Source organism: Fusarium solani, assembly GCF_023522795.1.
Source record: "Fusarium solani strain SB1 chromosome Unknown bctg00000009, whole genome shotgun sequence".
Lineage (NCBI taxonomy): Eukaryota > Fungi > Ascomycota > Sordariomycetes > Hypocreales > Nectriaceae > Fusarium > Fusarium solani.
In genome coordinates this window covers 1707398-1725272 of record NW_027072144.1, presented here as the reverse complement: position 1 = coordinate 1725272, position 17875 = coordinate 1707398, and the positions used below count along the sequence as shown (strand labels likewise).

The 17875-nt window shown below is 51.2% G+C and overlaps 8 protein-coding genes across 8 annotated transcripts; 6 read left to right on the top strand and 2 right to left on the bottom strand.

Annotated features, from left to right (window-relative positions):
- Positions 1-912: 912 nt before the first annotated feature.
- On the top strand, positions 913-2092 carry MRS44_013596 (uncharacterized protein; the record flags this gene model as incomplete). The annotated part of the gene is made up of 4 exons (XM_065617064.1): positions 913-977; positions 1031-1318; positions 1376-1554; positions 1599-2092. 4 exons carry the CDS (start codon positions 913-915, stop codon positions 2090-2092), a joined length of 1026 nt encoding a protein of 341 aa, XP_065473136.1.
- Positions 2093-2601: 509 nt separating this feature from the next.
- MRS44_013595 (uncharacterized protein) lies at positions 2602-3236 on the bottom strand (the record flags this gene model as incomplete). Its single annotated transcript, XM_065617063.1, has 2 exons — positions 2602-3078; positions 3138-3236. The coding sequence occupies 2 exons, from the start codon at positions 3234-3236 to the stop codon at positions 2602-2604; spliced, it is 576 nt and encodes a 191-aa protein (XP_065473135.1).
- Positions 3237-3879: 643 nt separating this feature from the next.
- MRS44_013594 (uncharacterized protein) lies at positions 3880-4350 on the top strand (the record flags this gene model as incomplete). The annotated part of the gene is made up of 1 exon (XM_065617062.1): positions 3880-4350. One exon carries the CDS (start codon positions 3880-3882, stop codon positions 4348-4350), a length of 471 nt encoding a protein of 156 aa, XP_065473134.1.
- Positions 4351-5034: 684 nt separating this feature from the next.
- Positions 5035-5952, top strand: MRS44_013593 (uncharacterized protein; the record flags this gene model as incomplete). Its single annotated transcript, XM_065617061.1, has 1 exon — positions 5035-5952. The coding sequence occupies one exon, from the start codon at positions 5035-5037 to the stop codon at positions 5950-5952; it is 918 nt and encodes a 305-aa protein (XP_065473133.1).
- Positions 5953-6578: 626 nt separating this feature from the next.
- Positions 6579-7324, top strand: MRS44_013592 (uncharacterized protein; the record flags this gene model as incomplete). The annotated part of the gene is made up of 3 exons (XM_065617060.1): positions 6579-6596; positions 6651-7042; positions 7090-7324. 3 exons carry the CDS (start codon positions 6579-6581, stop codon positions 7322-7324), a joined length of 645 nt encoding a protein of 214 aa, XP_065473132.1.
- A 2429-nt stretch (positions 7325-9753) lies between these two features.
- MRS44_013591 (uncharacterized protein) lies at positions 9754-10770 on the top strand (the record flags this gene model as incomplete). Its single annotated transcript, XM_065617059.1, has 1 exon — positions 9754-10770. The coding sequence occupies one exon, from the start codon at positions 9754-9756 to the stop codon at positions 10768-10770; it is 1017 nt and encodes a 338-aa protein (XP_065473131.1).
- Positions 10771-12386: 1616 nt separating this feature from the next.
- MRS44_013590 (uncharacterized protein) lies at positions 12387-13229 on the top strand (the record flags this gene model as incomplete). The annotated part of the gene is made up of 2 exons (XM_065617058.1): positions 12387-12574; positions 12629-13229. The coding sequence occupies 2 exons, from the start codon at positions 12387-12389 to the stop codon at positions 13227-13229; spliced, it is 789 nt and encodes a 262-aa protein (XP_065473130.1).
- A 371-nt stretch (positions 13230-13600) lies between these two features.
- On the bottom strand, positions 13601-15831 carry MRS44_013589 (uncharacterized protein; the record flags this gene model as incomplete). Its single annotated transcript, XM_065617057.1, has 4 exons — positions 13601-13835; positions 13888-14278; positions 14331-14710; positions 14774-15831. The coding sequence occupies 4 exons, from the start codon at positions 15829-15831 to the stop codon at positions 13601-13603; spliced, it is 2064 nt and encodes a 687-aa protein (XP_065473129.1).
- Between the last annotated feature and the right edge of the window lie 2044 nt (positions 15832-17875).

The window sequence follows — 17875 nt, the reverse complement described above, 5'->3', positions numbered from 1 at the left end:
TCAAATCACACTTCAGGGACAGTGAGCAACGAGGCGGATGAGGGAGAAGGATTTCGGGGGCAATGGTCGAGAAAAAAGTTTCATGTGCTTCTGCCGTAGGTAGGACTCCACACATCAGTACAGAGTTGGTCCGTTCTGGTCGTGAATAAGCCTCCCACCTCTCAGCCAATCACGGTAGCACTGCAGCTAGATGTTAGTCCAGCAAGGTGGACTGCTATTGGATCAGCAGAGTTACAATATCTGAGCGCGGAGGAGCACAAGTCAAAAGACTTGCGAAGACGTCAATTATCGACGGCTATTGGTGTTCAGCGTGTATAGACTTGCGAAGATTTACCCATAGAAATATACTTCCATCGAGTGAACGCTGGAAGAACATCAGTAAACTGCATTAGTTTTCCGCCAGTTGCATATTTCTAGTTGAGATTCCTGACGGTCTGCCTTTCTACATGACGATGAATGAGAACCATGAGCCTGCCTTGGTAATTGAAGAAAAGCTCCCGTAAAACGCTAGGGGTGGCATATGCAGGAAGGGGGCCGGGTACCAATAATGAACCAATCTAGTACCGCCACAAAGTGCAAGTATCATTACTCCCGGCCGATCTGAAAATGTCGGTTAGAAGTCTTGTTTTTTACGAATGCGTTGGGTCCAAGTCTCGCAGTCGATACTTGGCCCTGCCCACTTTAGGTCATGGCTTTGGATTATAGAAGGCCCATTGCCGGCTGATACGAGTACCCGGCGGCTTCAATGAGCCATTTTCGATTTCTAATGGCATCACTGAACCGAATATTATATTTCTCTTGAATCTAGATCGCTCAAATAATCCAAATGTACCCCTACGCCGTTTGGAAGGGCCGTCTCACCGCCTCTCAGCCCTTACGAAGTGCCTCGCGATCGCTTCTCCTTCCGCCAGCATGGATGCTCACCCTCGAAGTAATGGCCCCCCGAAGACTATCAAGGCCACAATGAGGGCTCAGCAGTATGTGAGGATACTTGCCTCTGCTGCGTATCGGTCTCTAACACTGCCTCCAGATATGACCCGGCTGATCAGGAACTGCATCTTAACGAGGTGGAGATCCCAAAGCCCAACGAGAGCGAGATATTGGTCAAGGTCGTCGGTGCATCGCTCTGCCACTCCGACTGCCTAACCTTCGATCCGGGCCTCGCCATGAACGAGGTGAAAGTTCCTACTACCCTAGGGCATGAAGCAACCGGTGTCATCACGGAGGTCGGGAAGCAGGTGAGGCAGTTCGAGGAAGGGGACGCCGTCGGTTTTCTTGCTTCCAGCGGATGTTTTGAATGTGATGCCTGCACCACGTGGTAAGTGCGCGAGGCCTCGACCGCAGGAGGACGGGTTTCTCTAATGGTCGACGATAGGTCAAGCGTTGGATGCCCGCAAGGCTGCAAAGCACAAGGGTTTACTTGCGATGGATACTTCCAGGAGTACGCCGTCGTCGATGCCCGCAGTGCCGTAAAACTCCCAGCAAATCTGGACATCGCCTCTTCGGCACCCCTTTGTTGTGCAGGCGTCACTGCGTACAACGCAATCAAAGAATGTCAGCTTACCCCGGAAAATGGTTAGCTGTAATCGGCGCCGGAGGTGTCGGGCAAATGGGCATTCAGTACGCCAAAGCCATGGGGCTGAATGTCATCGCTGTTGACATCGATGGAGGCCAGCTGGATGCCGCGAAAATGGCAGGAGCAGACTATACGTTCAATCCAGAACTATGTCCGACTTATGCAGATGACATCAAAATCGTTACAGAACATGGGGTGGATGCTGCTGTCAGCTTTGCGCCATCCGAGAAAGCTTATGACGATATGCCCGGCATGATCAGATGGGGTGGCCTCCTGATGGTAGTGGGGGTTGTCGATGGGCCTCTGACGATAGAACCGTTGGACATCATCTTCAAACGATACGTCATAAAAACAGCGTGCAACGGAACTGTCGGAACCCTAGAAGAGTGCATTAGCTTCAGCGCTGAGCATAGCATCAAGCCCTTTGTGGAGTTCATCGGGCTGGAAGATCTTCCGCAGGCAATAGAGATGATGGAAGCCGGCAAGCTTCGAAAGCGCGTCTGCGTCAAATTTTAGGCCAGCACTCCTTCCACAGCGCAAGATTCAGCGTCAAATATAATATACTGACCGTTATGGATTGGCTACGTTGGGAAGAGGGACTCATGTGGTGTCCACTAGTGAAGTATGGGATAATGTAGAATACAATCGGACGAGGCACGAAGGGGCTAGTTAAACACACACTGTGGCTATCACTCTCTGATAGTCATCAATGTACCGTGCCCTAAGCAATTCCCACGACTCCCCCTCCTGAAAACAAATGTCCTGCGAGCATTGTTCCCGGCCAGAGAACCCCGCGCCCGTCACCAAGATGTGATCCCGGCCAAGTCGACCTCGAATCATCAACTCAAATCCCCGCCGACTGAACCCTCCCTTCCATCAGCTAGCGGGAAGCTATTCGTCGTTCCATACATTCTAGTATTGCCTCTTCCACTCTCGTATTGGTCACACAAGGGCGAGGCGTGGAGTTCGTCTCTCAAAACGCTCTATTTAACGTTGCGCCATCCTCAGATGCCTTATAGTAACATCTACACGTACACCCAGTCTTGTTCCAGAACATGCCGACACGTGTTCATGAGTTGAACAACCTCTGTAGACACCAATTTCTGATCTCTGATCAGCTTCGACCGAGACATTGCTTTATGCATTTGCTCCGGGTCAGCCTCCTCCATTGAACCGGTCCCCTCAATGTCGACGATAGCACCGTATATCACATGATTCTCTCGGGCGGAGTATTGCAGGTCGAAGCGGCGCTGAAACCGATCCTGTTCGCCGCCCAGCTCCTCGAGGAGGCCGCGCGCGAGGGCGACTATATGATGGGCCTGAGCGTAATCAAAAGATCCTGGCTCCAAGTGTCCTTCGACTTGCATGAAGGGCGCCAGTAAGGAAGCCTCATCCCGCGCCAGCAGTTCAGATGCTGCGGCCCCGTCGTAATGTCCAAGCAGGCTCAGGCCCAGAATCTGCAAGCATAAACAGAATTTCACCCGGGTGAGTTCATCGGCCTTCTGCAAGCAGGCTCAGCATCAGCTTTCATACTTGTTATCGGCTTGAAATATCGTCATACCTGAAGGCTACGTCCTAGCATCATCCACTCGAACAGTGTTTCGTTTGCAAGTGCTTGATCGGAAGGCATGTCGCCTGTACCTGGGCCAGCGCCTTCCATGCTTTGGGCCACTCTGAAGATTCCGAACGTCTCGCGGTGATGGTGCAGACCAACACTCGACCTCCTAGCTTGCGGACTGATAGATATGTGCGACTAGAAGAACCCGACTCGTGGCTGGATGATCCCGTAACTACGCTCTAGGACGTTGGCTTGGCGAGGGATGAAGAAATTTCAGACAGTCTTAATTTTTCCAGAAACCATGACAGCTTTTCTAGGAGGTTGGCTCTTCACAGCCAAGAGAAACCCTCTGCCCCCCCACTCGGGCCAAGATTGAGGACATCCGTCTCCGCTTCCAGTCATTTGAGGACTCGGACGTTTAAACTCAAAGCCACCGGACACGTTTAAGCCCTCCGAGTTACCGGTACATTTAGATGTCACTAAAATCTAGCGGCTTGGTTCCCACTTCCGCGCCGTCGCTTTTGGACTCAATTCGACGGGGTTCGCAAATGGAGAACAGTAGATATCCATCGCGTGCAGTGCCTTTAATCTCCTCACTCTTCCCGTTCCCTGTTTTTCCCTTGCAGTTGCTTGATTACTCCGAGTGCCCTTCCTACCAGCGGCGAGATCTCCATCGACACTTAAACCAAAGCCCGTCATCGACACATCCCTTCCGCGTTGTCATCGAGAGCGACTTGAAGAACCAATGAACGACCATGGCGAATCGCATAATCGCGATAGCCAGACTTCAGAGGCCAAAATACGGCTCAAATATGTTATAATATGTTATAATATCGTCGCGTTCGCCCGCTCTTGTCGGCAGATCTTGAAATCCGGAACAACACTTCACCGATACCCCCTCACAAACTTTATGCATGCGACCCAACTCAGCCATGTTGGCGCATCAGGGCTACTCCTGAGACTACATACGCCAGGGCTCTCGATGGAAGAGACAGCTTTCGACAATGAAGACTTTGCCGAGGTGAAGATGGCATTCAACCGGGCCATTGGAGAGTTGAAGAAGCGACCTGCCCCGAACAAGGTTGCGAGGGTTATGATGCAGATAGAGCCTCTATATTTGACCCCTCAGCAGAAACCTCTATGGATATTCGAGACGGACCAGACTGGCGAAGCACCGCGCATGAATACAGAAGCGCGGAGGCGTAACAGTGTGTAGGCGGTCCAGCCATCCCCCTAGGGGGCTCTGGCTTCCTCGGAACCCTCCCTTCTTGCTGGACATGGGCCTATCTGGTTTACATCCCCCACGTTCAGTTCCGGTGTTTTCCGGCTTGTATTTTTGCCGCGCAGGGACGGGAGATGTGGAGGCAAGGACGAAGTCCACGGGCTCCTTCCTCTCCGAACAGCAACCCCCTCCACGAGGACAGCGCCCTGCGTCCGTTGACATGTGCCATTGGATGACGAGCGACGGCAGAAAGCTGGTGATTAAGACGGGCATGTGACCAGTCGAATCAGCATGAGGTAAACCGGTTGCTCAAGGTAGGTGCCCCCTGTGGGTAACCACATGTCATCGAGCCCTCAACCCCTTTTTTACATCCTTCATATCATTAAAAGCCATTGCCTCCATAATCATCAATCAAGGCGCTCTATTCTTCCCTCATAACCTTGGGTCTACCGACTGGACAGAAACTCTTCGCTTGCCTTACGTGGCGAATTTGGTTTAAAAAGATATTCGCGGCGTTCAACATAGGTTCGGTGTCGAAACGTTCTCGCATCCAGTCGCTCATTCCCAAGACTTTCCTCACATCCTGCCATGTCACACCTCCAGGATACGACACAGAGTCTATTTCCATCACTCCAGCCTAGGGAGCAATTATCACCAGACCAAATGCATCCGATGACAATGTATTATGGAAGTTTCCTTTCTAGCCCAAACTACTGCCAACCGGAAAATATTGACCCAAGCCTCACCCTTCTTTCTACAACATCGAGGGTGTTCGAGGGGGTACAAGAGACCACTCTCTCTTGCGTGAGCGAGGCGCGGCACTTGGCGGCTGATACACCAGATATGTTCACGGAAAGCTGGGTATTCGGCCCTCGGGAGCACACCTGTGAAGGCTGCCCTCTGCAGGATAGTTCAAGATCTGTGGCCCCTCTTCCTTCGCAGGTCGACCAAGAGACTACCATGCCTGTCCCCGACCAAGCACTTGCCGTCTGTCACATACACCCAGAACAACAGCAATGCCAATATGGTGTTACTTGTCTGGCCAGTGAAACCGGGCACAACCAGGGCATCACTGATATTATGAACCAGCAACGGGGTTCTACCAGGTCAATTGCCGATTTCCCTAGCGACTGGCCAGAGGGAGCTGCATCAACCATCATAATGCCGTGGGACCCTTCTTTCATTTTCTATGGTGAAATTCTGGCAGAACCATTGGAGCAGGGACACTTGAACTATAGAGAGCTGCTGTCCGATGCACCAGACGGCGAAGTCCGTGTTCCTGATGACTGGGAGATGGCCTACGCCACGGGAGAAGAGAACGTGAATCATACAATACTTTTTGGGGCTTGCGAGAGAACACAAGACCATCTACGAGGAGAGTGTAGCTTTATCAGGGAAAGGGATGCCTGCTGTATGGAATCGAGGCGCGATCACAACGGTTCAAGGACATTCCTTACAGATTGCAATAGAATGCCAGCCGACAAGGGGGAGAGGAATCCTTTCGAGAGAGGTGATGCCTGTTTTGAAATTTGGAAGCTGGTTTCAGAAAGGCCCAAGACAGCGACTAGGGCGAAGAGAGTATGTAGTGGTTTCTAGTGGCTGGACAATAAATTTATTCTAGCATCATATTGTCAATGAACGTAAAGGATCATGTTGGCCAGGAGGCGGGATCTGCTTCTAAAAACCATGATGATCTACATCTTGGGAAGAGAGTACTGTAGTGAGTTGCAGCCACAGACAGAGAGGCGGGCGGATAGAATACCATTCTTCCCAGGGCCACACACCGCGACGACGACGGTCGGTCGATCGGTTTGAGTAGTTATTTGATGAGAAAGCCTCCCAGCTTTGCGCCAAGTCCGTTTCATAGGCGTAACGACAGACTTTTCGCAAAACATGTATCCTCAATCATGGTAGCCTGTATTGGCACTCGCTTGTTTCGACGAAGCAAAGGGGGGAAGCGGACAAAAGCCGCGGCATTCTTATCGCTTCAACAAGCAGTATATGAGTGGACTTTGGCATTCCCTGATGTCTTGCACTTGCGAATGCCACTTTCAAGTTGCTAACACGCCGCACACACACTCGAGGGACCTGAGACTTTTCTTTTGTGTGTGTATATGCTTCTTTGTATACTTTTCTATCTGGACAGACTGTCTTAAAGAAATCTGGACCTGTGTAACTCGCCAAGTCACGGGTGTCATCCATACCGGAGTTCAACATCCATCATGGCTGGACGCCATAGGGTAAGTAGCATTGCCGCTAGCTGCATTCCTACGATATGTCTCGTACTTAGCTAGGTCACCGCTTGGATGAATGATTCTAACGCGACTCTCCAGTTTCCTGCACTGCTCGACGAACCTTCGACGTGGTACCTTCCGGACCCCGAAGACAACTATTGTCACTTCACAGGCGGGAAGAGCTTCGAGGACTTTGAAAAGCTCCCCGAGCACGAACGAAGTAGTGTATTCCGTGCCTACTTAGCTGAGAAGACACCTATTTTAATACAGGAGCCTATTGCCTGGACCAGTCATGAGAGCATTGACTTGTTCTTGCTTCTGAAGAATGAGGCTCGAGACAACGAGGCTGGACAGCGTCTGCTGCAAGAGGCTCGGCAAGTGTTCTACGAAGAAAATTCCTTCATAGTCCTCTGGAGCGACTTGGATCGCTTTTTCGACGATCTACTTGGCCGGTGGACCGACGCCACTCCGGTCAGGTCGCTGGTGCGAAAAATCACAGTCAGGATCGAAAGGCACGAGTGTGGATGTGGAAACCTTGGGGACTATCTGCAGCGCACCCGCCACTTTGCCGAGTCCCGAATCTGGAAAGCCTCTCATTCGAGTGGTGGGATTCTTGGAAGCATTGGAAGGTGAACAACGTCGAGGAGGACTCGGTTGGTGATGGCACAGATGACGACAAGTCAGACGGAACCCTGAAGGAGTCATCCTCAATTGACAGTGTCTGGGAGCTCTGATGAAGGCGAGACCTAGGCCGGCCGTCAACGGTAGATTTTCAGCCAACAGATGGATCATTGGTGGCACGCTTCGGCGAAACCAGTGTGCCGGTAACGGGCGCTTGCCAGGCCCGCCAGTCAACAAGATGCGTAGCAATCACTAGGCGCCCCCTTCATGCTGGCTTGGAGGAGCGCACGGCGAAAAGCGGTCGTGGTGGCGGTGGTCCACGGGCATGCGCAAGTTGGGCCCGGTTTTGCCAGCGTCTATCAAGGCCAGCATCGCGAAATGGCCAAATTCGTTCGGGCAGTATCGGAATGAGGACCCCGGAGGTCGGTTTAGCCGAGAAACGAGAGCCCCGCAAATTATTGTTGAGTATGTGGGGTGTCACGTGTGGGTCAAGGATCTTAAGATTAAAAGCACGTCCTTCAGGGGCAGCTGCATACTTAACGGGAACACGAACACAACACGAATACACTGATTCAACCAATGGACCGAATACACGTACTGTCTGACAATTATCTATAAAACTCTTTGCTGGGGTTTCCGCACTTGCTCTGGAAAGCATCCGGGCCATTAACCTTTGTTCATCGTCTTCCATTCGCCGGTTCCGCGCTCCGCAACACTTGTGTTGACTCGATTAGTGGATTCCCATACAACGCGCTACAAATGGCGAAAGTTACAGAAGAAGAGTACCATTTTAAGGTCGTTCAATGCAACGAGCCCCTGCCCTCAAAGCGCAAGCGAAAGACACGAAGCTCCAGCAGCGTGGGCGCCGAAGTCACTAAGCGACAACCATTTCCCTTCTCCAGTTCAAAAGTCTCTTACCGTTACCGCGTACTGCCCGCCGCGCGGTGGTCCGGGTTGCAGAGCTACAGATGCTTCCTCTGTGAGAGAAGTCGCCCGATGTCCACACGCCGTACAATTAGCTAATCGGTAAACGCAGTTCGGGGCACTCGATTCAGGCTCGGAGACTTCGTCAGGGTGGCAAACCGGTTGGCGAGCCAGGACAGCCCAACAGAGCACGCTGTCGGGGATCCGAAAAAGCCCGAGAGAGACTGGATTGCCTATATACTGGAGATCAGGGCTGCTGACCCGTATCATGTCTTTGCTCGAGTATATTGGATGTATTGGCCTGAAGACATACCGAAACGTGTGATGAAAGACTTGACGCGCAGTCATGGGCCAGAAATATTCCACAGGTCACATGAAGTCATTGCCTCTAATCATAGTAAGTCCTGAACCCTGCGGCGCCCCTCGATCCTGTAACTCAACCATAGCAGTGGACATCATCGACGTGATGAGTGTCAATGGGCTCGAAACAGTGAAACCGATGATAAGTTCACGGCGCGATGCGCGGAGCAGTCAACTGTTTTGGAAAGCATCTTTTGATTGCTTCCAGAAGACGATATCGGGGGACATGGGATCAAAGCAGTGATTTTATTCTACGGTACGGCAGCTGCATTACGCTGGGTTCGCATGGCTTAGTGTTGAGACTGAACGATGGGGCATGAATATTACTTAGTAGAGACAATGAAATGGGCCGTTCGCCTTGAATTACAACGAAACTATTCCCGGGTTTGCCAACGACAACCGAGCCCAGTAGAGTGGCATTATATCGTCGGCGTAACCGGATCAAGTTTGCCGCATGGCGATGCCGTGGGCTGCTTTCTTCTGGTCTCTCGTTCAGATGATAGTGCCGGATAAGAATGATTCAAGTGAGGCCAAAATGAATGGAAAACAGGAGCCTGAGATTTCTTACTGTGACGATGGGCGTCATGTTATCCTTTTACGAGACAGATTCGACGAGACTATTCTTCGAAGCCACGCCTTCATGTCAACTGGCGCCGAATACCGCCCCCGCGTCGGTGCTTTTTACCCATGAACCAGATTTCCATAGCACGTTTGGTGTCGATGTGCCTTGCATTACAGTGTTATTCGCCCGATCGTCAACTTTCATGACCCCCCAAGTAGACGTAGAGATCCACATGTCGGATGACCCAGCTGAAAATCCAACCACAGAAGGCGTAGGATGATTTTGGATGTTTCCAAGGCTACATGGTAGGACAAAGAGGACACTTTTTGTGGTATTATGGATAAAATTGGCTTTCATCTTTTGCGTCCTCGTCCACTTAAGCCCCGCTAAGTGTTGTTACCTCTCTCGGCTGCGCCATATCGAGGCTACGATCGACCCCAATGCATGCAGAGCCTCATCCGTTCTTTGTCACACACATTTTCGAAAGCAAAAATCGACCCAGAGTCCTAATACGTCGTATTAAGTACTGGTTTATAAATCATCCTCTACTGTATCAGATTCAGGCCAGAACTATCATTGTTAAACACATTCTTCAGCATCACATTTCCCGTCACGCGCAAGATATTCCTTTTCACCGTCTTTCCAACTGTCAGCCAGGTTAGCGTCAATACCGCTAGGCCCTCGATCTAGGCAAAAATGGAGTTCGACAAGCTAGAGGCCAACGACCCGAGGGTCACGCCGGACACAGCTTCTATCCGTGGCAAAACATACCACTATCTGCGGGCTGATCCGGAAACAGAGCCCCTTGCAACAATATTCCTCATCCACGGATTTCCAGATCTGGGCTTCGGCTGGCGATACCAGATTCTGCATTTCGCATCACTGGGCTATCAGGTCGTGGCGCCGGACATGCTCGGCTTCGGCGATACTGATGCACCTGACCAGCCGAGCCAGTATGCGTTGAAGAGCATTGCCGAAGACATCAAAGAGCTGGCAAACGCGATTGTCAAAGACAAAAGAATCATCCTTGGTGGACATGACTGGGGTGGCGCCGTGGTCTGGCGCACTGCCATGTGGTTTCCCAGTCTTGTTCAGGGCGTCTTCAGCATCGGCTCCCCTTTCACTCCGCCTTCGTCGGTCTTTCTTTCACCAGACGATGCTGCTCGTAGCAAAGGTCTGATAAATTCGAGGTACCAGTCACAATTTAGGGGTACCGAGATCGAAGACAAGATAAGGGACGAAGAAAGGGTTCGACAATTTCTCAATGCCATGTTTGGAGGGACCAGCCCTGAGGGTGAGGTCGGATTCAGCGTCACAGAGGGTGTTCTCTTTGGGAATCTCCCTAAACTGGGCCAATCCCGACTCATCTCGGGCGATGATCTGGACCATTATACTTCCAAGTATTTTCGAAAGGGAGAACCTAGGCTGAAGGGGCCCCTCAACTGGTATCGCACACGCGCGCACAATTATTTTGACGAGCTGCAACTCTTGCTAAAGCCGATCAAGTTTTCTATGCCAGCGCTCTTTCTCGCTGCTACGAGGGACGAAGCATTACCACCGAGCATGTCGGATGGAATGGGCCAATACTTTGAGGACTTGACTCGTGGGGAGGTCGAAGCATCCCACTGGGCTCTATGGGAATCACCTGCCGAGGTCAACAAGCAGGTATCGGCGTGGTTGAAGGTGCTGAGACGAGATGCGCAACAGACGTAGGCAGCGATCAAGCCCTTGGTCCGGAGACATGGGCTCCTCCAGTTTAGGTTTCAGCATCATACAAATCTTCAACATGCTTTTCGACCAGTTCCATCTGCTAGATAATATAGCCGATTGGTCCGACCCTACACCAGTGAACAAACAACGCACCCCGAACAGCCTGCAAAGTGTCAGAAGAGCCTCCTAAGGCCGAACAACACGCTAGGTAGGTTATGTAGGATAAAGTTGCGGCAATTGGGCTTGTACCAGCTAAAAGCCCTACCTCTCTCTTCTTACACTCCCTTTTGGCTGCCTTGCTGGACCTTACTCCTCAAGGCAATACCTCTCCAAGTGTTGTTGGAAGAACTGAGAGTTCCCCCTAAGCTTCAGGATCAAGATTAAAGTTTGAAGTCCTAGATGGGATCATTCAAAGATATAAGGCCCCAAAGGGCCTCTCATTGAGATTATAAAAAAAAAAAAAAAAAAAAAAAAAAAAACCGAAGAATAATTACAATCACTACAACAAGAACTACCTTTTGTCAAGTGCACTCAGCGTCCCTGCGCGATACAACAACAAGCGTTCAACATCCTATCTTCAGCAATTAACGCATGATCCCCAGATCGGGTCCGTATGTCCTTGCGCCCTGACTCGCACTCATTCTTTCTGTCTCAATTGAGACTTGACCGCTTGAGCCGATATGCTATTCTAATGGGGGTTTCGAGATGCTCTAGAGAATCGATATCGTAACCGAGGCCCGCCTTTCCGATGATGCCGAGAGTAGCTCGGCTCAGCCACTCGAGTACTTCGAATGGCTTAGCGGCCAACTTCTCCCCTTTCATCCCATCCTGCCAGGGGTCAGCTAGAAGGAGCGACTTTTCCGAAAAGATGGGACTCAGGGCTTTGATAGACCGGGTCGAGAAGTCGGGAACAAGTGTTTTGCATTAACGACCGTGCTCTTCTCCTTCGGCCGCTAATCTCGTACCGTACGGATTATCTGACACCACGTAGCAGCCGAAAGAAGATTGCTTTTGAAAGCCAATATCCATTTCTTCAAGCACGGCGCGCACCCGCCGTTACATTGGCTTTAGGCCGTGCGCAAGAAGCGCCCACATGGTGGGGATGCACCATCTTCTCATGAGAGTGATGATGGCCGCTGATCACTAGCATGATGCCCGTTTCAACCGTACTTAGTACATAGTATGTAACCTCAATATGTACGCAGGGTTCAGCGAGTGGGGGTCGATGGAGCCTTGTTTAATGAGAGAGTGGAGAGGTAGAAAGCAGTTTGGCGGAATTGTTCCCCATCGCTCAATCTAATCAAGCCTACTGTCCTTCCGCGTCTTGGCACTGAAGGCATGGGTGATGTTTAGCCTCGGCAAACGGAAAATTGCTTCGGCAAGCGTTAGGCCTGCGAACTTTTTGTGCCATTTTGGCTACCAAGTACTTAACCGGCCTCCGATGACGTTGAAATAAGCTCATCACGTGATAAGATTTTTTGCAGGAGGCACTATACTAATTTAGGCCAAGGCAACCCAGGCATTAGTCAGCTTCTTAGAGGGATCTGCACTTTTTGCCCGCCGACAGTCTGGAAAACTTTTCTCCAATCTTTGCTTCCACTACGACCGTTTGGCCAGCCATGGGTGATGCACCGGAAATGACAACGTACGAGGCCGATCGAGGCGCGGTGCCCGAGCCCGTGGTGGTACACGTCAAATCAACAGCAACAGACATGTTTGGCGAGGAGTCATTGTGCTTCGTCGCCTGTAACCAAAACCCCTCCAGCGTGGCAGATTCGAAGTGTTTCGGAAAGGCATGCACAGTTATGTAGGTCGAGGGAGGTCCCTTTTTTGTTTCGGCAGTTCTGACACTGTTTTGTAGAGAAAACCTGAACGCCGGCATTATAAAAACGCCAGTAAGGCTTTGTTTTGATTCGGCCAAGGTCTTCGAGTCATTTGCAAATTCATACAACACAGCACTGTTCAAAGATATAGAGCTCGTTTTGTCTTACTACGACACATCGACGGCGAAGAGGTTGTCTGCTCTTTCCAAGTTCTGTGGCCTAAGCCGCTTGCAAGTCTTCTGGAACGTGTTTCCCGAATCATGCGCTTTGCATAGGACCGAAATTGAGCATCAATTTGCCTCGTCTGTCAGGGCTGAATGTGCCGTTGCGGTGACGTTCCAGGAATGGGGAATAACGATGGTCTCGAAAGACTATGCGGAGGCCCTCGACCTGCCCGGCCTATTCAACTTTGCTGAATGCAGCACAAACAACGACGACCGGCAATTCTATCACTATCATTTCCCCCAGTCGTACCCACCTCATTCGAGGTGTTGCTCAGGGTACTTGAAGAGGAGGGAAGGCAGATGGGCTAGACACAAAGAACTGAAAATGGTATACGCGAGCCTGGTGGCAGCACAGGAGGACATGCCAGATGTGCAAGATATATTACAGCAACTAGGAATTACTGTACGCAACTAGCCGGGGCTTCCTTTGTTTTCTACTCACTTTAGTCGTATATACAGCTCCCTCTCTATTTGGCACGTATATCTTGCTGCTAGTGAACATAATCAGACGATAAGGCGACACAGTGTGTTGGAAGTAGCTACGTCTTCAAGACCTACATAGACCACATTCTGTGTTGTGCAAGTCACACCATGTAATGCACCATATTAGACACATTGGAGTATATATAGCAACTTCATCGCTGTTGAAAGCCTTTCTTTCTTTCAGACAAAATCTACCAACCTGCTTTGCAGCCCCTGGCTACTTAAATAATACAGAACTCATCGTAACCGAGTCTCGTTCCCTGCGGAATCGGGTCTTTCCTCGAACGCTGGGCATCAGGTGAATCAAACGCCCTCTACCTGGCTTGATCCATTTCTCGAGGATGCATTGCCGTACTCCTTAATCACCCACCTGATAAATTTATCCCACAGTTGCTCCCACTGACGATTAATGCGGTCGTGTTCGGCGCCATCGAGGCAGGCGTGCTGCAGGCTCCATTGGATAAACTGCTTCCAGCCGAACAGCCCCATATCAGCCTTGCCTACCATGACCTGGTAAAAGTCGTGTGATAGAGTCGACCTGGATACCTGTCAGTAAATTCAGAGACAGAAACTTGCCAGCAGTGGCTTACCGAAATAGCGTCCCGTTATCTGAGCTGATGGTGCAGTGAACGTTGTTGGCCAGCAGTTGATACATCGCATGGCCACTGACACGCGGGGTGAGCCCAAGGATCTCGTTGGAGATGGGACACAGCTCTAGGCAGATGCCTCGTTCCTTCATGAGCTGCATAATGTACGGGTGCTTTGCGAGCGCAAAACCATGGCCGATTCGCTTCGACTTGAGGAGCAGCGCGTCGACCAGGTTACCGTCGGTATCCGAGCCCATGTCCAAGGTCTCGCCGCAGTGAAAGAGGAATGGGATCTCCACGTTCTGATCCGCACACTTCTCCTGGAACGCAATGAGCTCTGGAACAAAGTCCTTGATGGGCCGCCCCTTGGACTCTTCGCCGACGAGGTCGAAACCTATCCTGGAGTCAGCGTTTCAGCCCTTGCGCGTGGGTATCTATTTGCTCACCCGCGATCCACCGTGGCCACTTCTTCTTGAACGTAAGGCATTCGTCAAGGGCTTCCCTAATTTGATCGGGACTGAATGACCGGGGCGTGCAGTAAATAACCTTGAGGCCGCCAAAGAATTTGCCTTCGCGCTTCACTTTCGCCTGGAAGCTCTCCACCTCTTTGATGATGAGCTTCATGATGCCCTCATTGTCGATGCGCTCAGAACCGTCGTCCTTCCATAGCTGGTTGCTCATCATGAAGTTGGGTCGGATCTCAGCATAGATGATGTTGTCCTCCAGCAAGTTCTCGAGTAACCGCCTTGTGTATGCTTTGTAGGCCGTCTCGTAGTGAAATAATCCCTTCATCATTCTCGTTCGCCCGTTGAACTTTTCCCATGCCCTGGATGGTATCAGTCTTTTCGCTTCCTGGAAACTCACACTGGAAAGGCAGTACAGAACTTACCCGGATGCTGTCTGCAGGTGATTGTGCACCTCTTCTTCGTGGAACATGAGCTTATCCTGTAGCCAGCCATCGGCCGTGGCCTTGTTATAATATTGGCCAAACCGGTCCCTGAACTCTTGAAACCTCATGGTCTGCCCAGGAGTGTATGTAGCGGAGAACAAATCGCCCGGACATTCCCTTTCCGGGTTCATGATCTGGAATTGGATCTCGCACCGATCAAAGTTCTCGTAGCCGTTGTCCGGAACGAGGGGCAGATTGCTCATGATGAACATGCGGTCCATGCCCTTGGCGATGCCCAACAGCACGTCAGGCTGCAGGCAAGCATTGAAGTGGATGTGCAAGTGACTGCCCTTGGGCATGCGCTGAGCGACTTTGAATAACTCCGTTCGATCAATAAGCTCCCTGTTGGACAGGAAATGGTCGCCGGCAAACCTAGGGTGAAGTTGACCCCCATAGCCCGTCCTAGGTGGAGCTTTCCCGTAGACATTGGCATCGTCCTGGGCTTTCAGCCTTCGGATGATGGCATCAGCAAGCCGCTCACGCGACGTAGCCTCCTGCTGGCAGCTGTAATCAAAATCCAGCGCCCTCTCACGGAATAAAACCTCTTTGCGCAGTTCGTCATACTCTTCTATAGAGCTGGGACTTGCAGTAGAAAGGTTCACCGCGCTCAAGGGGTTGCCGGGGCTTCGAGCTACAATATCGGCATCGTAAGCCCCAATGAGACTCTGCGCGGCGGCTTTCTCGCCTCGATCCGGGCCTTCCAAGCAGGGCTGTTTGCTCTCCGCCATCGGGTGGTGTTGTGCTGAACGCTGTGTAGTTGGTTTATCGTAGGTATCTTGTGGAAGTGGATAAAAGAAAACGTTGGTGTGTGATGATGGCAGGTTTGAGCGAAAGCCAAGGCAAGAGTTGCACTGATATATGTAGTGAGGGCTCAATCGCATTCTGGCTTGCAGTATGCCTGGGCGGAGTTCGCCAGCTTCGCCTTCCGAAGCGGGTCCCTGGCCATCCGTCTTGTGTGGGTCAGCCCAAGGAAGACCCTCCTTAGTGACTTGCCTCATTGTAGGTTCAGAATACCCAAGGCCCTAATAGCAGGCCAAGCAGCCAAGCTCCGTGCCCACAACACCGTAGAAGAGTCACAAATGCCTAGAGGGGGTAGAGTTAAGAGCTGCTGGAATACTTCTTTGATGAACGAGATGTAACATGACGTGTGAGATGCCTATTTTGAGTGCTATTTGATGTTACGGTGTAAGCAAATGGCAGTCAGAAGCCATCTTACCACCGAGTGAAAAGTGCCAAGTTTCCGGACCAAGCTTCTGCTTGTCCTACTGTACGAGGTTAGTCTCAGTGGACGGATGATGGGGGCATGGGAATAGAGGGTCCGTTACTGCGATATCTCTATAGCCTTACGCCTTCGCATATCCAACCAGGTCCGTGGGTTGTCTGTCCGCTTTCCTCAATTATCTTGATCGTCACCTAACACACTTCATGGGCTGCCTCCATGGCCTGGATAACATGATGTTTGAATATGCCTATCTTAGACCATGGTGCCTTGCTCCGGCTCTTTTACGCGTCTGCGTTCTCAAGAGTGACGAGGCCTCGCCGGAAGCATGTGTTCGCACACTCTCGACACATCAAGTCCAAGAGCTACCGCCACCCGACGGCTCCTCACCTGCTCCCACGTTACTAACGCCACTCATGCAGCTAAAATGATACGTGCGGTGCGCTGCTTTGACAACGGGAGGCCAGTTTCAGCGACCAGCCTTCTAAGGCGCGCGCAAAAGGCTGACAGTGGGCAAGACCAACATCGAAAATGAGTTTCCCAGGGACTTTGGCCAAGTTCCGCCGTCGCCAAGGTTGGCCCATGAATCCATGATCGGTCACGCCGTCGGCTACGCTCATAGGCCGAGAAGTCGAAGTTTAGGAAATTTGACATGTGCGGCAAGTTTTAAAAAGGAGTGAGTTAGGGACTATGCGTTCTAGCCATTGGCTCGATAGGGTAGAAAGACACAGCAAGAATTCACATTTGGTCACATGTGAAAATGATAGGAACGGAAGTTAAGAGAGAAAAGAGAGAGAGAGAAAAAACTTAAGGCCTATGAAAAAGCAGGAAAGCTGTCTATACAGCAACTGTCTGGGGAAAAAAAAACCAGCTGGTAATGGATGATCAGGCCATTAACGTATGAGTGCCAGCTGGAAAAAACTAAATATGAAGTATTTTGGGCCTTTCAGAGGAGTTCTGTGACTCGTGAAAGGTGATCGTAACCTCGGAGAGCATTGCCCAGTCCGTTGGCTTATGTGCGATCGTAGCCTTTGCCTTTGAGAGCATTGCTCCGAGTCCTGTGGCTCCATCCGAACCAGCAACATCGTTGCTACCCCGTTCTTTCAGCTCGCCTCACTGGCGGCTGCAAGTGGGATCCCACGTGATCGCCGTCTTGGCTTGCGCCTCATCCAGGCATGCCCAGGTCTCGACCTTGTCCACACATCTCGATTGCCGTTGAATGGGTCAGTGACTTGGGTCGGGGCCTCAGTTTTGGGCCATTCAAGGTTCGTGACGCAGCACAAGGTCTTCCAACGCGTTCCTGCTTTTCCTCGCAGGGAAAGTCCTGCAGGAACGCGTTGAGAGTAAAGGGGAAAGAAGATTCGGAGGCAGTGCGGGGGGATGGGGGAGATACTCAAATCACATTCCAGGCTTTCTAACCATACGCGTATGGTTTAGTTAAACCATATATTGCCCATATATTGCCCATACACCTATACCATACGGCCTAAGGCGTATGACCATATATGGCCATACGCGGGATGAAGTTGCTCCGAGGTAAAAAATGGTCACGTAAGGAAATCGGCGGCGCCACGACACTTGACCACCCTCCTAGTCCTGAAAGGCCTCTCTTCCCGATAGATCCATTAGGTAGAGAGGATACTTGAATGGCAAGTCAGTTGCTTAAGCTAGGTCTGGGCAACTTGGACTGCTGTTCAATGTCTCCGTCGCTCCGACCCTGGGCAACTATCAACGTCGCTCAGAGTCACATTGTCAGACTTCATGTCAAGATCCAGTCGCTCACTTATAGCAAACAGGCAGTACGACCCTGCCTAGTATGCAAC